The sequence below is a fragment of the Emydura macquarii genome, unplaced genomic scaffold (genome assembly GCF_026122565.2).
Source record: "Emydura macquarii macquarii isolate MOO-44397 ecotype Brisbane River unplaced genomic scaffold, CSIRO-AGI_Emac_v2 contig_374, whole genome shotgun sequence".
In the NCBI taxonomy this organism is placed as follows: domain Eukaryota; kingdom Metazoa; phylum Chordata; order Testudines; family Chelidae; genus Emydura; species Emydura macquarii.
In genome coordinates, this window is record NW_027130511.1 from 5,374,243 (window position 1) to 5,389,323 (window position 15,081).

Here is a 15,081-nt window from a genome sequence, read left to right on the forward strand (position 1 = left end):
GCTCTGCATGAATGTGTGGGGCAAGCGTGATGGGTCATCCAGGCAGAACAGCGCAGGTTCCATCTCCGCCATCGACACACATGGCTGAATCAGCAGCAGCTGACCTTGAGCTTGACCACGTCCATCAGACAGGAGGAGGTGGTGGAGAGACCTGAGCAGTGGTGGATTTGGCTTGTAAGGGACTAAAAGCACAGAATGACATGTCACACCCAGGGAAAGGAAGAACAAAGAATGGGGCTGTGGGAAAAGGGATGGGCAGCAATGCACTTCTCTCCTCCCACGACAGGACTCTAATATGACACCCCTACTTTATTTTCCTGTGCGACAGTACAGTACAAATACATCATCACAACAAGATGTGAGTTTTCAGGTAAGACTCCACAGCACCTTCTCCCTGAGGATTTCAGAGGAGGATTAGTAACATCACCTCCATATTACATATGGGGAAACTGAGGAAGGAAAGCACTTGCCCAAAATGACACAGTTGACTCCATGGCAGAGCTGGGAACAGAATCCAGAAACACTGGCTCCCAGGCCCTTGCTCTCACCATTAGTTCCCATTCTCTCTCAGAGCTGGGAATAGTACCCCAAAGTCCTGGCTCACAGTCTCCTGGTATAACCAGTAGATCACACTCCCCTTAAAGAAAATCCTGTAGATTTAACAGGAATTAAACAATTAGAATTCTGTACAAACTATTGAATTTTATAATGAATGATTTCCTCTCAAGAGGGTTTGAATTATCCAAGAGAATTTGAAGGTGGGGATGCATTTCTCTTCAATGCTATAGGATAGTTTAAAACAAAGGGGAAGGGGGATGGTCTAGAAAAAGGTTCTCATTTCCTATTCAAGTCTATAGGATGTTTTCATGATACTTCCCAGAGCTGGGAAAAGAGAGACTCCCAGGCCCCCGCCCTGCCCACTAGATCATACTCCCATCTCTCTCACTGCTAGAATAGAACCCAGGAGTTCTGACTCCCAGAGCCCCTGCTCTTACCTCCCTCACTGCTATAGAGAAGCTTATGCCCTGACAGCCAAGGCCGGCACCACGTGTTACAAGAAAAGAGTCTTGACATCTTTTGTGGAGTACAGACAGAAATGATCAGGAAGGCAAGTGTGCTGCAGAGAACAGAGCGAGCAGTAATTGCCCAGGCTTCTCCCACCAGTTCCTGTCAGTATGGAGAATGGTGCATCCGGCTCAGGAAAGCAATGACCCAGTTCCCCAGCTGGGACCCCTTCAGCCACAGGAAGAGTTCATACAAGTTGATCTGCCACAGGCTCAGGGCTTCTAAGAGAGAGATCTGGGCCTTTCTGTACAGGGAATCGGACTTGCTCCTCTGATACCTGGCAAGGGAGAGAAACAGTTGCATTAATCCCCCAGGACTTAGTCCAGCAGCAGGGTAGCCCATCTTAGATCTTGAATACCAGGAGGCCTCCCCTTCAGGTGCCAATCATCAGCCATTATCCCAGTCTTAGTGTATCCCCAACTCTGAGGGATCCCAGCTGGCTGGCAGGTCAGAGTTTCCTGGGTTAAATGTTCCCCAAGAGGGGAACTGTACCTCCCAGTAAAAATGGGAGAGAGGAGAAAGGCTGCGTGAGTGCAAGGAGATTGAGATCAGGAGTTAGGAACTCCGGGGTTCTGTTTCCACAGCTGGTGCTGACTTGCTCTACGGCCTTGGCCTTCCCTGTTCTGTGCCTCAATCTACCCATCTGGATAGTGGGGCCATAGCACCTCCCTTCCTCCCTCCCAGAATCATTATTCATTAGTCAGAGTGTCTGAAGTTGCAGAGGGCTAGCCATTATTATTATCATCATCAATAACAATAGTTAATGATAAGCACTCACCACATGGTTTGTGTTTATGCAATCAGATCCCCAAACAAAACAAAATTCAACTGGTCCCATAGAGAACCATCACAGCTAACACCATTGCTCCAGAACCTGTCGCCTAAGGCTCTCAATGTGCTTCAAAAGTCCTGAGGAACGTGGGGCACTGAGAAGTTAAGCAATTTGCCCTAAGTCACACAATAGGCCAGTGGTAGGGCCAGGAATAGAATGGGGCGGTCCGTACTCTCCTGCTCTTGTAAATTTAGTACTGTGCCCCTCTCCAGAAACACAAGTTAATGGAGCCTCACAACTCCCTCGTGAGGCAGAGACATAACTGTTATTCTTATTGTGCAGCTGAGGAAACTGAGGCGCAGGGAAATGAGGTGACCAGCCCCCAATCAAAGAGCAAGTCGATGTCAGAACCAGGGATAGAACCCAGGCGCTGCACCCCTAATCACGAGGCCATGCTGCTTAGACAGGCAGCTGTGAATTTAGATTCTTTTTCCATCAGCCACTTCTAGTGGTGACATTAATGACATCCGGGTGGGATTTTGATCCCCAGAATCAAAAATTGAACACAAAATCCCCAATGTTTCCAACTCCCTCCCTATTCCCAGGTCTGTCTGGCTCCAAGTTCCTGCTGAAAGCTCCTTCCCTGTGGAAACTCTGGTGGGGGATGAGTTGGGGGAGAAAGAAGACCAGACTGAGAAAGAAAACGGAGGGGGGGGGGAGAGAGAGAGAGACCTTGACAGACATGCAAATGAGGGGAAAGGTTCCTGTCAGCCGGGGCAGTTTTAGAAGTTCCAGAGCTGCCATCTCTGCAGAATCTCACTAGGGGACAAGAGGCAGAAGGATGCCCAGTGGGGGTCAGGGCGCCTGTCTCAGAGACATAGGGACTCACGTGGAGACGGCTCTAATGCAGCAGCGAGACATGTTGAGGAAGGAACTGGCACTGGCCCGCGTGTGTAGGGCTGACTCAATCCCCCTTAGCAAATCATTGGTCTTCAGCAGCAGCAGCATCTGGCGTGGGACATTGTTGAGGAGCTGGTTGATCTGAGGTAGGTAAGCAGCAGCATTGGTCCGGATCTCCACGTCCTGAGCACCGTCAGAGCACAGAGGTGTGGGGAGAGAGGAGAGAATGGTTAACAGAGCCCTGGGAGTCTGCATTCCTGCATTCCTACATTCAGCGACTGCTGAGCAGATTGTGTCTGTGTTCCAGAAGCTAACGGGCGCCAGCCTCCTCCTGCTGCCTCTCTGCAGAGGCCTGTCTGCACAGGCAATTGGGGCAGAGCAAACAGAGCAGGTGAGGAGCCAAGCTCACCCACGACAGCCTGGACTGAGTCTGTCCTCACCGACTTTGCAATTCATTCTCATTTGCTGCCTTCAACTGACTTCCCAGCCTGAAGCTGGCTGCGGCCCCTGGATCAGCCAGAGGAGTTGTCTCTGCAAAGCTCTCAGTGCTCTATTCCCTGCCCCCACCCCCGAGCCACAGTGTGATACGGAGACTTCCCCAAGAGCCTTTCAGAGTCAGAGGCAGAATGGTCTCTCCTCTTGGGCCCTAGGTGTCAGGAACACCCGGGCCTCTGTAATAGCTCATCATGGCCCCTGCTGCCTTCAGCCTGAGCTGACCCTCAGCAGTGGGACGCTGGAAACACTGACTGCAGTTGGAGAGTGCCGCAGGCACTAAGCGGGACTTAACTGGGTGTCTGGGGGGGATTCCTCACACCTCCAAACATGTCAGATGGCTGCCCAGCCCAGGCATTTTACCATTCTACTCCAGCTAGGAGTTTATGTTTGCTGACTAAGCAATAACAGGGTACGGAATATTGCTGGTCACAAATTTTTCAATGGCCCTGTTTATTGTAGGACATTACCAATTGGTCGAAAATGAAATTTTTCACAGGAAAGAGCCAGTTTCCACTGAACTTGAGTTGAGAAGGATTCTCTCGTCCGGGATGGACTCTCTGGGCAGAGAACAGCCAAGAGCATGGGGCTCAGAGCGCTCACCTTGGAGGTAAGAGGGCTGGGCTGCAGTCCTGGCTCCAAGACAGAAAGGGCAGGAACTTGAAGTTGGGTTTCCCACATCCCATGAGAGTGCCTTAGCCACTGGGCAATTGGCTGTTCTTCTTTGTGGGGGCTTTTTTCACTAAATGTCTCTGTCTCAATGCAGAACAGGAAAAAAAGCTTGGAATCTTTTTTCACAGTGCAGGAGAACTGTGTCCTGCCCAGCTCTAGTACTAAATGGATTGTGCCCAAAGCCTGGCATGAGAGAAGTGTCCCTGAGAAAGCACTGTAACATATACGCTGACACCAGCCCAAACACTCTGCCCAAGAGGAGACTGAACCTGAGAGTTACATGAGGAACATCCTGGGAAAGAGAGGCCATGTGATGAATCCTGGTGATCACCACCAGCCAGACTCTTTGGGGGAGTTGTGAGCCACCAGAGATAGGCTCTCCCTCCAAAAACAAACCAACCCAGTCACAGGGATCATCTGAATATTCCCTCCTTGATAAAGCTGGGCCTGGACTGAGACAGCCAGGGGAGGTTAGAGGTGCATTGGCAGAGCTGCATGTGTGGGAGCCCAGGACTGGACTCACAGGGGGAGCTGCACATCAGGAATGAGGTGCATGGCTGAGCTGTTGGGGAGGAGATTTTCCATTGCCTGCCCGCACTCTCCTGGCTCTTGCTAGAGCTGTCAGTCCTACTCAACAAGAAGCCCAATGAATCTAGGGCAGTGTGATGGATCATCTCACACACATGAGCTTTCCCTGCATCCTCCAGCGGCTATGGCATGAACCAGAAAATCCAGAAAAAGGTCACTGGAGCATTTGAAAGGATCAGAACTCAGCATGTCACATGCAGAATGTAGCAAAAACAGATTCTTACATAGAACTAGGGTTATGGTTGGAAAAGGAAGTGGAAAGGGACTATAAAATAATTTCTCCTTCAGAGTGGATGTGACTGGAGCTGTACATTTCTTCCATACTGGCTTTGAGTCCCTATATTATGCACATAAGACCTGCAGAATAATAACAAACCTATGGTTCAGTTAAGTCTGGTGTGCACCTCCACCAGATCAGACCAGTGGTGCATTTCATCCAGTACCCTATCAGCTGCTGCTTTGTTCAGACAATGATCCATCTAATCTGGTGTCCTGTCTCTAACAGTGACCAATGACGAATACTTCAGAAGGCAGCTTAATAACTCTCAATGCACCTATATGTTTAACATTATCCCATGGAGTGAAATTCCTTCCTGACCCACCTTATGCCTTGAAGCACGAGAATCCTTTTCATTTTATCCCAACTACCAACACTGCAAAGAATATTCTCTCTTATACAAAATATCTAATCCCTTTTTTTTGTTTGTTATTCTTAAACTCATTGCCTCATTGATATCAAGTGGCAAGTAGTTCCACAGGTTAATCATATTGCAAAAAAACCAACAATCCTTCCTTTAGGCTAAATGTTACGAGGTGACAATCTGTAGGCCTTGACACCTTGTGAGATGACAGTTCCAGAGGCAACAAATTCAAAGATCACAAAATTGTGTGTTTGAGATTATCACCGTTGTATTTTTAACCTTTGCTTCCAGGAAAATCTGGGGATTTGATCATGGGCCTGGTTATTCAGTGGGTTTCCTAACAACAAGTTAAAATGGCAAGTGGAGTCTTGAACTTGTAATGGGGCAATGTTAGCCCTTCGGAGTCAGAATAGAAACATGGGTGTTTTGATGCATGGTGGGTGAGAAATTCCACCATGATTTGGTGGAATGGGCACACATTTCACAGGATAAGTACTATTCATTTTCTCTCCCTCTGTAGGGATTGGTGTCCCAGCAGGCTTACTACATTACCATTCTATCTGGGTGTGGATCCCACACAGATCACAATTAAATAAATCTGGTACATCTCAGTCTAGAGCTAAGAAAGGGTGTTTGTCTGCATCACAAAACAACCACATTATGTCCTCATAGCTGGTGTTTTCTGACAAGGACAGAGTCTGGAATAGCAGATGGTGCACAAGATAAGGCCTCCAGTATGTCAGCAAATCTGGAGTAGCAGAGGGTGCTGCAAGACAGGATTTAGGAGCATCATCAGAGCTGAGTGTTACATGGTACCTGCCTCCACAATATCTGGTTCTTGCTGCTGCTATTAACCTCTCAATTTCACCCCAAAACCTAAAGAAAGGAGCTGCCTTCCCCTTAAACAGAAACTCACTTCCCAATGCCATAGGGGAGTTGTATGGTATTTGTGACCCACCAGAGCAAGCCTTAACTCTGACCACAAAAATCAAGCATCAACCCGCAAACAGCAATGAATTTCCACCACATAATTTCACATCAGCCAATTTTAACCCTTCCTTATGAATTCTTACCTACATAGTACAACTGCACAGGAACAGCTTATCAAGCAATTCAAAGTCAGCTCATTCTGTTCTCTACCTCCTACCTCCCCTCACACTTTGCCACTACAATAACACAAGCTTTTACACCCAAATTAAAAGAAGCCAGATGACACAACATGCTTCTCCCCACCTATTACTACCTTAGTGCTGCCTGCTACCTCTGCAACCAACATGGTTGCACATTTACTAGTTAGCGTGATGGAGTGGGAGTTGTGAGTAGTGGACGGACGTAGACGAGTATAGAAGGATTCATGACATGTGGATAGGAGGGAGAAGAAAAATTTAACTGGTGATTTCCTAGATTTTTAGTGATTGGATTAATGGGATTTGCACATTAACAACCATGACTTACCTCCCATACAAAACAATCTCGGTCATTTCCAAGGGTTTTTTATAAGCATGTATCAGTGCTAATAGTCATTCACATGACTAGCAATTAACAATGATATGTATTATCCTCCCCCACTGAGCCCCGATGTCTCCTCTGCCCCTCACCCAGCCCGACATGCCCCCTGCATAGCTGCACTCAGGAAAATCTTCAAAAAAGGGCTAATTTACAAAGGTTTCCCCTGCCAAAGCTGATAATTTATTTAACCAAGCAAATCTTATGGGAAATACAACTGAACCGTGATGAGTGCATGTGAGAGACTAGGAGACTAAATTCAGCCGTTAGAAGTGCACAGCAAAGGGATTCCAGGCCACCTTTAGTTCAACTCTCAAAGCAGCCTCTTGATAGGGCTGTTAGGGCAGCCATTAATGTTAATGTCAATTAACGAGGTGATTATAATGGAGAAAGACACCACAGGAACACTGAGCACAAACAGGACGTACCTCACTGGCTGTGACTGGTGAGCGGTCGATGCCCCTGTTGACAGAGTCCCAAGACCTGGCAGTGAGCATACATGCAAAGAGTGGGTACAGGTCACCCGCGCCTAGCCGCCGGCTGTACTTTTGCACCCTCTTCATATCAGCCTTGATCAGAGACTGCCAGAGGCGGCAATAGTCCAAGCGGAACTTCTGTGTCAGGACCTGGGGAGAGAGGGCGACGTTCCCCAAAGGAAACCAATCAACAGCACCACGGTGGTAGGGGGAAAACCTGTCCCACCCAGCAGGCATTTTTAATCACCTCACTGTCTGATATTTCAAGCTGCCAAACATAAAATCTCGTTAAAGGCGTGTAGGAGCTATAGAATAAATATACAAAGGGGATCTGCAAGCCTAGGCCACATGACATAGGAGGCTCTGACCTCTATTCTAACCTGATACACACAGGCATGAGTGACCCCTCCCCAAATGCAGTGCATAGCATCACCCTGCTGGCTCCCAGCACTCTTCATACTCACATACCTGGTAGAGTCCATGGTCCAGCAGTATAATCTGGGCCTTGCCAGTGGCTGGGCACTTCCTCACGAGCACATTGCCCGGGTGTGGATCACAGTGTACGAAGCCGTTCACGAAGATCATTTCACTGTACAGCTTCCCCAGACTGCGAGAGATCTGAAAAGTGATAGGAGGCAGGCACGGCAGGGGAGGGGGCTGTCAGCTACTCAAGGGTCTAACAACTACAGGGGGGGGAGAGTCTGCCCCCAGCACATATGCCAGGGACGGAGCAGTGAGGAGCCAGCCCTTGGCATGTACACCCTGGGGTCTGAAGGCCTGGGGCATTCAGAAATATGGGGGTGTCCATCCCAGGGACAAACCTGGAGGTGTTTGTGGGGACAGGTCTGAAGTATTTGTCTACAGCAGAACTGGGAGGAATTGGCTTGAGCACAAAGGCTGGCATCCATCTGGGTAGAAAGAGGGACATCCATTAACGGAGAGGAAAGACACCGGGGCAGATGAGGAGGTACATGCTGGAACAGCCATAGAAGGTGTCTGACTGGGGCATCTGTCAGGACAGAACTGGGCATAGAGGGGCAGACACAGGGGCAGCTATCCTAGGGAAGGAGCATCTGCCTGGGGACGGCTGGGGCAGAACCAGGGTGCACATCTGAGGCAGCCAGGACGGCATCTGTCTGTCTGGGTGGGGTCTGTCTGAGGGAGACGTAGCCTGTGGCTGGTTTCTATAAAGGGAACGTCCCTGCCACTGTTGCTCGTCCCTTCCCCCACCCCCTCCTCAGTCCAGTGCTAATCTGATTTATGATGTCTGGGAAGATGAAGCGACAGCAAGAGGCTGTTTAAATCATCCTGTCACAGCCGTGTCCCCTCCCCATGCTGTGGCCCGCCTCATCGCAGGGTGATTTTATTACAGTTAAAAGCCTCCTTGGAGTAAGTAAACAGCCCCCGAGCCAGTGTCTCCCTAGAGTCGGGGGGCACCAGGCCCCCCCACGCACTCGTACAGCCCCTCAGTAACACACACCCCAGACCCAGCCTGGCAGCTCCCTCTTCCCTACCCCCAAAGTTCCTAAGAGCTCATAGCAGGGCACCAAACAGGCAATTAAAAGACAATCATTATAAATGATCCCTAGCACTCCTCCCTCTCCCACCCCTGCAATGCACAGTGTAACCAGCACGCTAACACCCATCACCGCAGGCAGTCCCATTGGAAGGGGGAGGAGAGCCCAAAAAACGGGCAGCAGAGATTCAAATGCCAAACACCATTGTGCAAAAAAAGATTGCACAGTACTTTGCAGGGATCACTTTGCCAGCCACTGAAATGCATCTGTCTCTGGGGTGGGATGAGACAGCTGCTAGCCAGCCACACAGCAACGCTGCGCAGCAGTGTTACACTAGGACAGGAAATGAAGATTCCCACATTCTGTTGACTCCACAAGATGACATCCAAGGATCAGAATGCTACCCAAACTGGAATTTGGAACAACACCCCAGTTTTTATGGAAAGTGCCTAGATGACTCCAAGTGGCCAGGAATCTACGTCATCATCAGTAGCACAGCATCCCTAGCACTATGCTAAGGAACGGGGGCCAGTACTGACCCCTAACATCACGTGGGGCATTATTACTAGCACTGACTGAAGGGAGAGAGCATCACCTGAATCACCAACACAACTCACTGCAACAACTAGGTGATATTTAGAGTGATCCAAGCACTGACCCAGATCAAACTTATTTAGCTTGTGAAAGCTGGTGGGACCAAAGTACAACATGCTGTGGTGTGTTAAAAGGGCCAGCTAATAACTGCACAAAGATCAGGGAAAGTCAGCAGAGAAGGTCCTTCTGAATCTGCTAATTCATTTAGATGATGGGAAAGAACCTACACTGGGTTCACAGACCAGTTGGAATGGATCCAGCTTCACCTCAGATTGTATCAGCTTTTCAATTCAGGACAGCTGGGTCCAAATTTGATCTTGTATCCAAAATGCATTGAATTTTACTGTCTCAGACTAAACTATGTAGATTTTGGAGGCTTGGAATAGCAAGGATTACTGCAGGTCAGGACTGACGGGCATTGGCAAAGCTGTGTGTGAGGGCCCAGGGCTGGAATAGCTGGGGGTACTGTAGGTCCGGGCCCAGGGCTCAAATTTCCAGCCAGTGGCTAATAACATACAGAGTGAGACAGAAAAAGAGCGTAAGTTAGAAGGACAAGAGTCCCAGCCCAATGACTGCTGCCTTAACGTGAATTCCCATCCCCATGGCCCATGTCTTATGTCCCGCCTTTCCTTGCCATGCTTTGCCAGGCCAGGTGAGGACCTACAACATGAGTAGACATTGCCAGTGGGGTGGCAAGTAGCTCCTACTTGCAAGAGAGCTGAAATGCTGGGAGAGGGCATGAAGCAGCCATGTTCCTTCCTAGCAGCACAGTATCCCAAGGGAGCAGGCTGCCTGCACATCTATCACCCAGCCTGCGTACTCACTGCACGACCCGCCCAGGGCGTCCTGCTGCTCAGGGCGAGGAGATCTCTCTGCTGGGAATGCACGTGTGTGGAGGCAGGGAAGTCTCTGAGTGTGTGTGTCTAGGGGGAAGAGGTGTGTGCGTGATGGTCTCATCGTGTCTGTAACAGGAAAATAGGTTGTGTTCAAAATATGTTAGCTAGCGCGTTTAACCTAACACTTGTTAAACACAAGGTACGCAGGCGTTAGCCACTCTGCAAACATGGCAGCCTGTGGTGATTGACCCTGGAGGAGAGGAAAGTTATTAACTCTGGGACGCAGGGTCATTATTAACACAGAGGGGAGAGCATTCCCTATGCAGTCACCAAAACCAATCATGACAGCACAGCGCCCCCTAGTGCCACACTGCAGTACTGACGTTAGCGCTCACTCAGATGGGAGGGCATCTTCTACTGAGTCACCCAAACTACGCCCTATAGCACAGCGCCCCCTAGCACCATACAAAGGCATTAGGGTCAGTACCGACAGACAGAGAGTGCCCCCTACTAGGTCAATCACCATTCATAGATACGTTACCATACGGACCACTCCGTGATGGAACAGAATAACTTTCAGGACCTTCCCTCCCATCCAATCATAAAGAAAGAAAGGGTGGCCGTGGTCCTGTCCACGATTCAGGTTGTGAACCCACGACAGAAATGGATAGAAGGCTACGATTCCATCAGGAGATCCCCTTCCCTTCCTACTGTCCCTACACACCCACTTTACCTTCTCCTGCCAGTGAAGCTCTGAGCCACCAACGTGGCACATCCGAGCCTTTCCCTGAGCCTCCTTTAGAGACGCATAAACCTTTGCCCAGCTGGAGTGTGAGACCAGCTAAGCTGGCAGCTGCATAACCTGTCACTCCCCTTCCTGCCCTGCAGACTCAGGGGCCAGGCAGCTGGAGCTCAGGCCATCCAGCTAGCTGCATGGAGGCCTTCCTGAGCTAAGCACTAGAACTGGGCTCTCCATGGGCTTTGGAGCAAGTGGTAGAAAGGCGTATGTAATGTGTCTGAGTACAGCTCTGTGTGTGTATAGAGTGTGTCATTGGCAGCATACTGTGTGTGTGAGCCTGTCAGTGTGTGTGTTGTTCAATAAGCATATGCACGTGACTGTGGGTCTGTGCCTATTAAAGCTAGCAAATAATGCACACTACACTTCCAGTGAATGTGGCTGGAATTTCAAAGGGAACTCACTTGTTTGGCCACGCTTGCCTTGTTTGTGCTCACTTTCCACCAGTGCCCCCATGACCAAGCTTTCCTCTCACGACCATTCACAGAAGGAGAGTGTCACAGTCTGTGCTGGGAGTGCTCACACACTCATCCAGCCAGGGAACACAAACAACAACATAGGATTTACCTGACCAATTACCACTAAGCAACACAGCTTGATTCTGGAATATTCATGATCAATGCACTGAATATAATTCTTTAAACAAAAATAAAAAACTCTTGGAAAAATCAATTGAAGGAAGTTAAAATCTACCCTGTCAGATTCTTCAGCACTGCTGGCTCTTCCTTCTCTCACAGGCTCAGATGTCCCACCCTTATCACTGCTGACCTTTATCCTTCCCACACTGACATGGCAGCCAGGTAAATAACAGAGAATAAAATGAGATTCACCTTGGAATAATGCAGCTAACAGATATGGGAAAAATAACCCCTGGAAACCAACTACTCACTGGGAGGGAGAAATCCAGAAAGTAGCAAGGCTGAGAGAGTCCTACCATAGGGGTGATGGTGGACAACAAAACAAAGTAGATAGGAGGTTGCAGTGATCTATGGAAGCACAGCACAGCACAAACACAGAGGCATGCATGGCATGGTAACTATGTGATGTCCCACTAGTCCCCAGCTCACTCCAGCTGTTGACAGACTGATCATGCAACTTGGTGCTCAGTGCTTGTGATTGATACCTGGCTCCAGCACAAGATGCAAAAAGCAGGGATGAAAAGAACGTCAGCTCCAATTGCCTACTAAACTGCCACAGCTTTTGGGTTTGGGGCCCTAATTAGCTCTGATTAACTACAAAATGGACATGTAATGAATTTTTTCCCTCCCTGAAAGCTCTTAGCTGGATTTATGGTCATTTAATAACAGCAGAGCATCTCCTTCCAACACAGTGAGGCCCCAGTCAGCAGCAGGATCTTTAGATGTTGCTGTGATATAAACAATAAATAATAATAAAAATAATGTGGCCAGGCTTGGAATCCTGCATTCACTTCTGGGCAGCTCATTAACAGAAAGATGTAGACAAACTGGAAGGAGGTCAGAGAAGAGCAATGTAAATGATTAGGAGGCAGGAGGGATATACTTAGGATGAAAGGTCAAAAGAGCAAAAGATGTCTAGCTTGGTTAAGGGTCACAATTGGAGTCCACAAACATCTGATGGGTGTGAAGGCTGAGGAGGCAGAGGAGCTACTTGGTACAAGGGGTAGAACTGGCCTTTGCCCTCTATCTTTCAAGAGGCATTTGCAGGGTGTGTTACGAATAAATCAAATTCAATCAGGTGTCCATGTTGCACTGGAACACAATGGCACAAGCAACCAAGGGGTATCGTAGCATCACCACATCACAGCACAGCACAGCAGGATTCCACCTCACTGATATATGATATCACTAGCACCATGCTGTGCAAAGACCAGTTTCAACATGACCTTGCCACTTCACTTGGGAGAGGGGTGGGCCATTGGGAAGAGTCTAGCTGAAGAGATCAGCAGACGGGAGGTGGAGAAGGGGAGGGAATGGGGTCTCTAGAGCCTGCTGTGAAGTACACTATGATGGAACAGGCTGCTGCAGGCTGAGACACATTCTAGCAATAGATACATGCCAGACTTTATGAAATTCTCTCAGCACATATGATATGGTAATAATGACCCTAGAACACATGAGCAAACTCACAATAACGAACCAGCATTCCCAGGAGTCATGAGCAACCCTACAACAGTCACCAGTCACCATATCCACTAGTCACATGCAACCCTGCCATAACAAGCCAGTGTGTCCAGCTGAGACTTCATCAGAAGACTACCCTACAATAACAAAACGTTGTATAGCCCATCATAAGTGAGTAATCCTGGAATAGCATACCATTGCACACCCAGTCTGATGTTCACAAGAAACCTGTCAATAATCAGTGTGTGCAGCTCTGAGTTTAAGAGCAATCCTGCATTAGCAAGCCAGCTTGCACAGGTGCATTGCTCACATGTATCCCTACAATAACAAACCAGCACAGAGCATCTGGGAAAAGTCATCAAGATCCATCCAGAGAACCACATTGCTGACACTCTCCCTGTCTTGTGAATCAGCTGAAGAGTCAAGTGAGTGCTGGTTCTGACTGCATCCCTCCATGCTGCCGTGGCTTCAGGATGGATCCGGAAATGCTGTAGAACATGTGATGTGTGCATTGGTGAGCTGAACTCTGCCTGCCGCAGAAGGATTATAGGGGGAGCTGGCCGATAGGGAAGCATCCTTTCCTCTCTCTCCTCTATTTGTTCCTGTCTCTTTAGATCAGGAGCAGATACTAGCTGTTTGCCCTAATTCGTCTGTAATATTTGCTAATTATTTTAAGAGATGGCGACACTAACTTCTATTGATCTCATTAAAAGTAAAGGTCGTCGTGCAGCTCATTTCTCAGGGCTCAATATTACCTCTTCAGGCCAAAAGAATAGCATTGATTTTGGAACCTTAATCGAAGGTTAATTGGATTTGTGAGTGTGTTGGTTTTCTGGTCATTTAAAAAAAAAAAAAACCCTGCCATTGCAGAGACCCAGTTAAACTGGTGTGAAATTAAGAAAGGGCACAGGAGACGTAAAGCCCTGATTTGGAGCTGCTCCATATTGCTGCTGTGAAAAGGTCCTCAATGAGGATTTGGAATGAGAGGCCGTAGGTTTTGAGCTTTCCTCTCCAACACTGAGTTGTTGGAATTACGACACAGCCTCGTTGTGTAGTACAACATTATCACTGCACATTGATACAGTGTCACATTGAGACAACGTTAAGATATAGGGATGGTATTTAGGACTCCTGGGTTCTATTCCTTGCTCTGCCTTTGACTCTCTGTGTCATCTTGAGAAAATAATTTCCCCTCTCTGTGCCTCAGTTTCCTCATCGGTATAACGGAGAGCCACCTCCCTGAGGAGTTGTGAGACTAAACTCATTAGAATCTGCAAAGTGCTACAGAGAGGGCTAGGGAAGGGCTGTAACTTTGTGACATCTGAAACGAAATCAGGGTTCACATTCCCCTAGCTTTATATGAAGTTATATTTCTTTGGATTTAATGTAAAGTGTCTCCTCGAGACTCCTTGGGACCTGATTGATGTTGATGCTTCAGATTGATTTACAGTCTGAACATCCCTCATCTCTGTTTTAACCATTTGCTGGGTGTCTTTGCACTGCTCAGGAGCCTGTATTGCCAGTGGCGGCTCTACCTCTCCTTATCAGTGTCTGGCACTTTTTGCACTAAGCTTTAGCAGGTGGGAAATTAAGATCTTCAAGGAAACTGCTCCCCAAAATGAAGGATGAGGTATAAGCAGCAAGAGCAGCTGATCTCTTCATGGACAGCATTTTTTTCTATGCTCACTTTCTGCAAACACTCCAGCATTACGAGCACAAATGCTGGAGAAATGAGAGGTTCTGGCTCTAGTATACACAACAGAGGACTCCGCCTCTGTGCAGTGGGCTAGCCATGTGTGCCACGGAAATCCCACGTGAGTATAAGCGACGCACAGGCCTTACGTTGACATTGTGCACAGAGAGGAATCCCACCTCAAGAGAACATTTCACATCGTGTATTTTTCAGCACTCAGAAGAGTGCCAGACACTTTACGAAACAAAGAGGAAGACATGATCCCACCCCTGAAGAGTTTCCCATTTCACTGCAGATTTGATTCAATGAGTGGAGACAACAAACAGCAAGAGGGGGATGTGGTGGCAGAGAACAAGGGTTATAGCAACAGGCGCATGCAGTTACTCAGCTCAGGCCCCTTGATAGTTTGCTTCCACTTTTGATTAATATCA

At 48.3% G+C, this 15,081-nt stretch overlaps 1 protein-coding gene across 3 annotated transcripts in view; it reads right to left on the reverse strand.

Moving 5' to 3' along the window:
- Nucleotides 1–289: 289 nt before the first annotated feature.
- ADCK1 (aarF domain containing kinase 1) overlaps nucleotides 290–15,081 on the reverse strand; it is a 117,455-nt gene continuing 102,663 nt past the window's right edge. For 2 of the 3 annotated variants that reach the window (XM_067532501.1, XM_067532510.1), the window contains exons 8-11: nucleotides 7,581–7,730; nucleotides 7,065–7,262; nucleotides 2,727–2,920; nucleotides 290–1,342 (exon numbers count right to left, since the gene is read on the reverse strand). In XM_067532501.1, the coding sequence (XP_067388602.1) occupies nucleotides 1,171–1,342; nucleotides 2,727–2,920; nucleotides 7,065–7,262; nucleotides 7,581–7,730 (714 nt within the window). In that variant the 3' untranslated portion in view covers nucleotides 290–1,170. The remainder of the gene's footprint in view (nucleotides 1,343–2,726; nucleotides 2,921–7,064; nucleotides 7,263–7,580; nucleotides 7,731–15,081) is intronic. The other variant, XM_067532519.1, reaches the window with a different exon arrangement.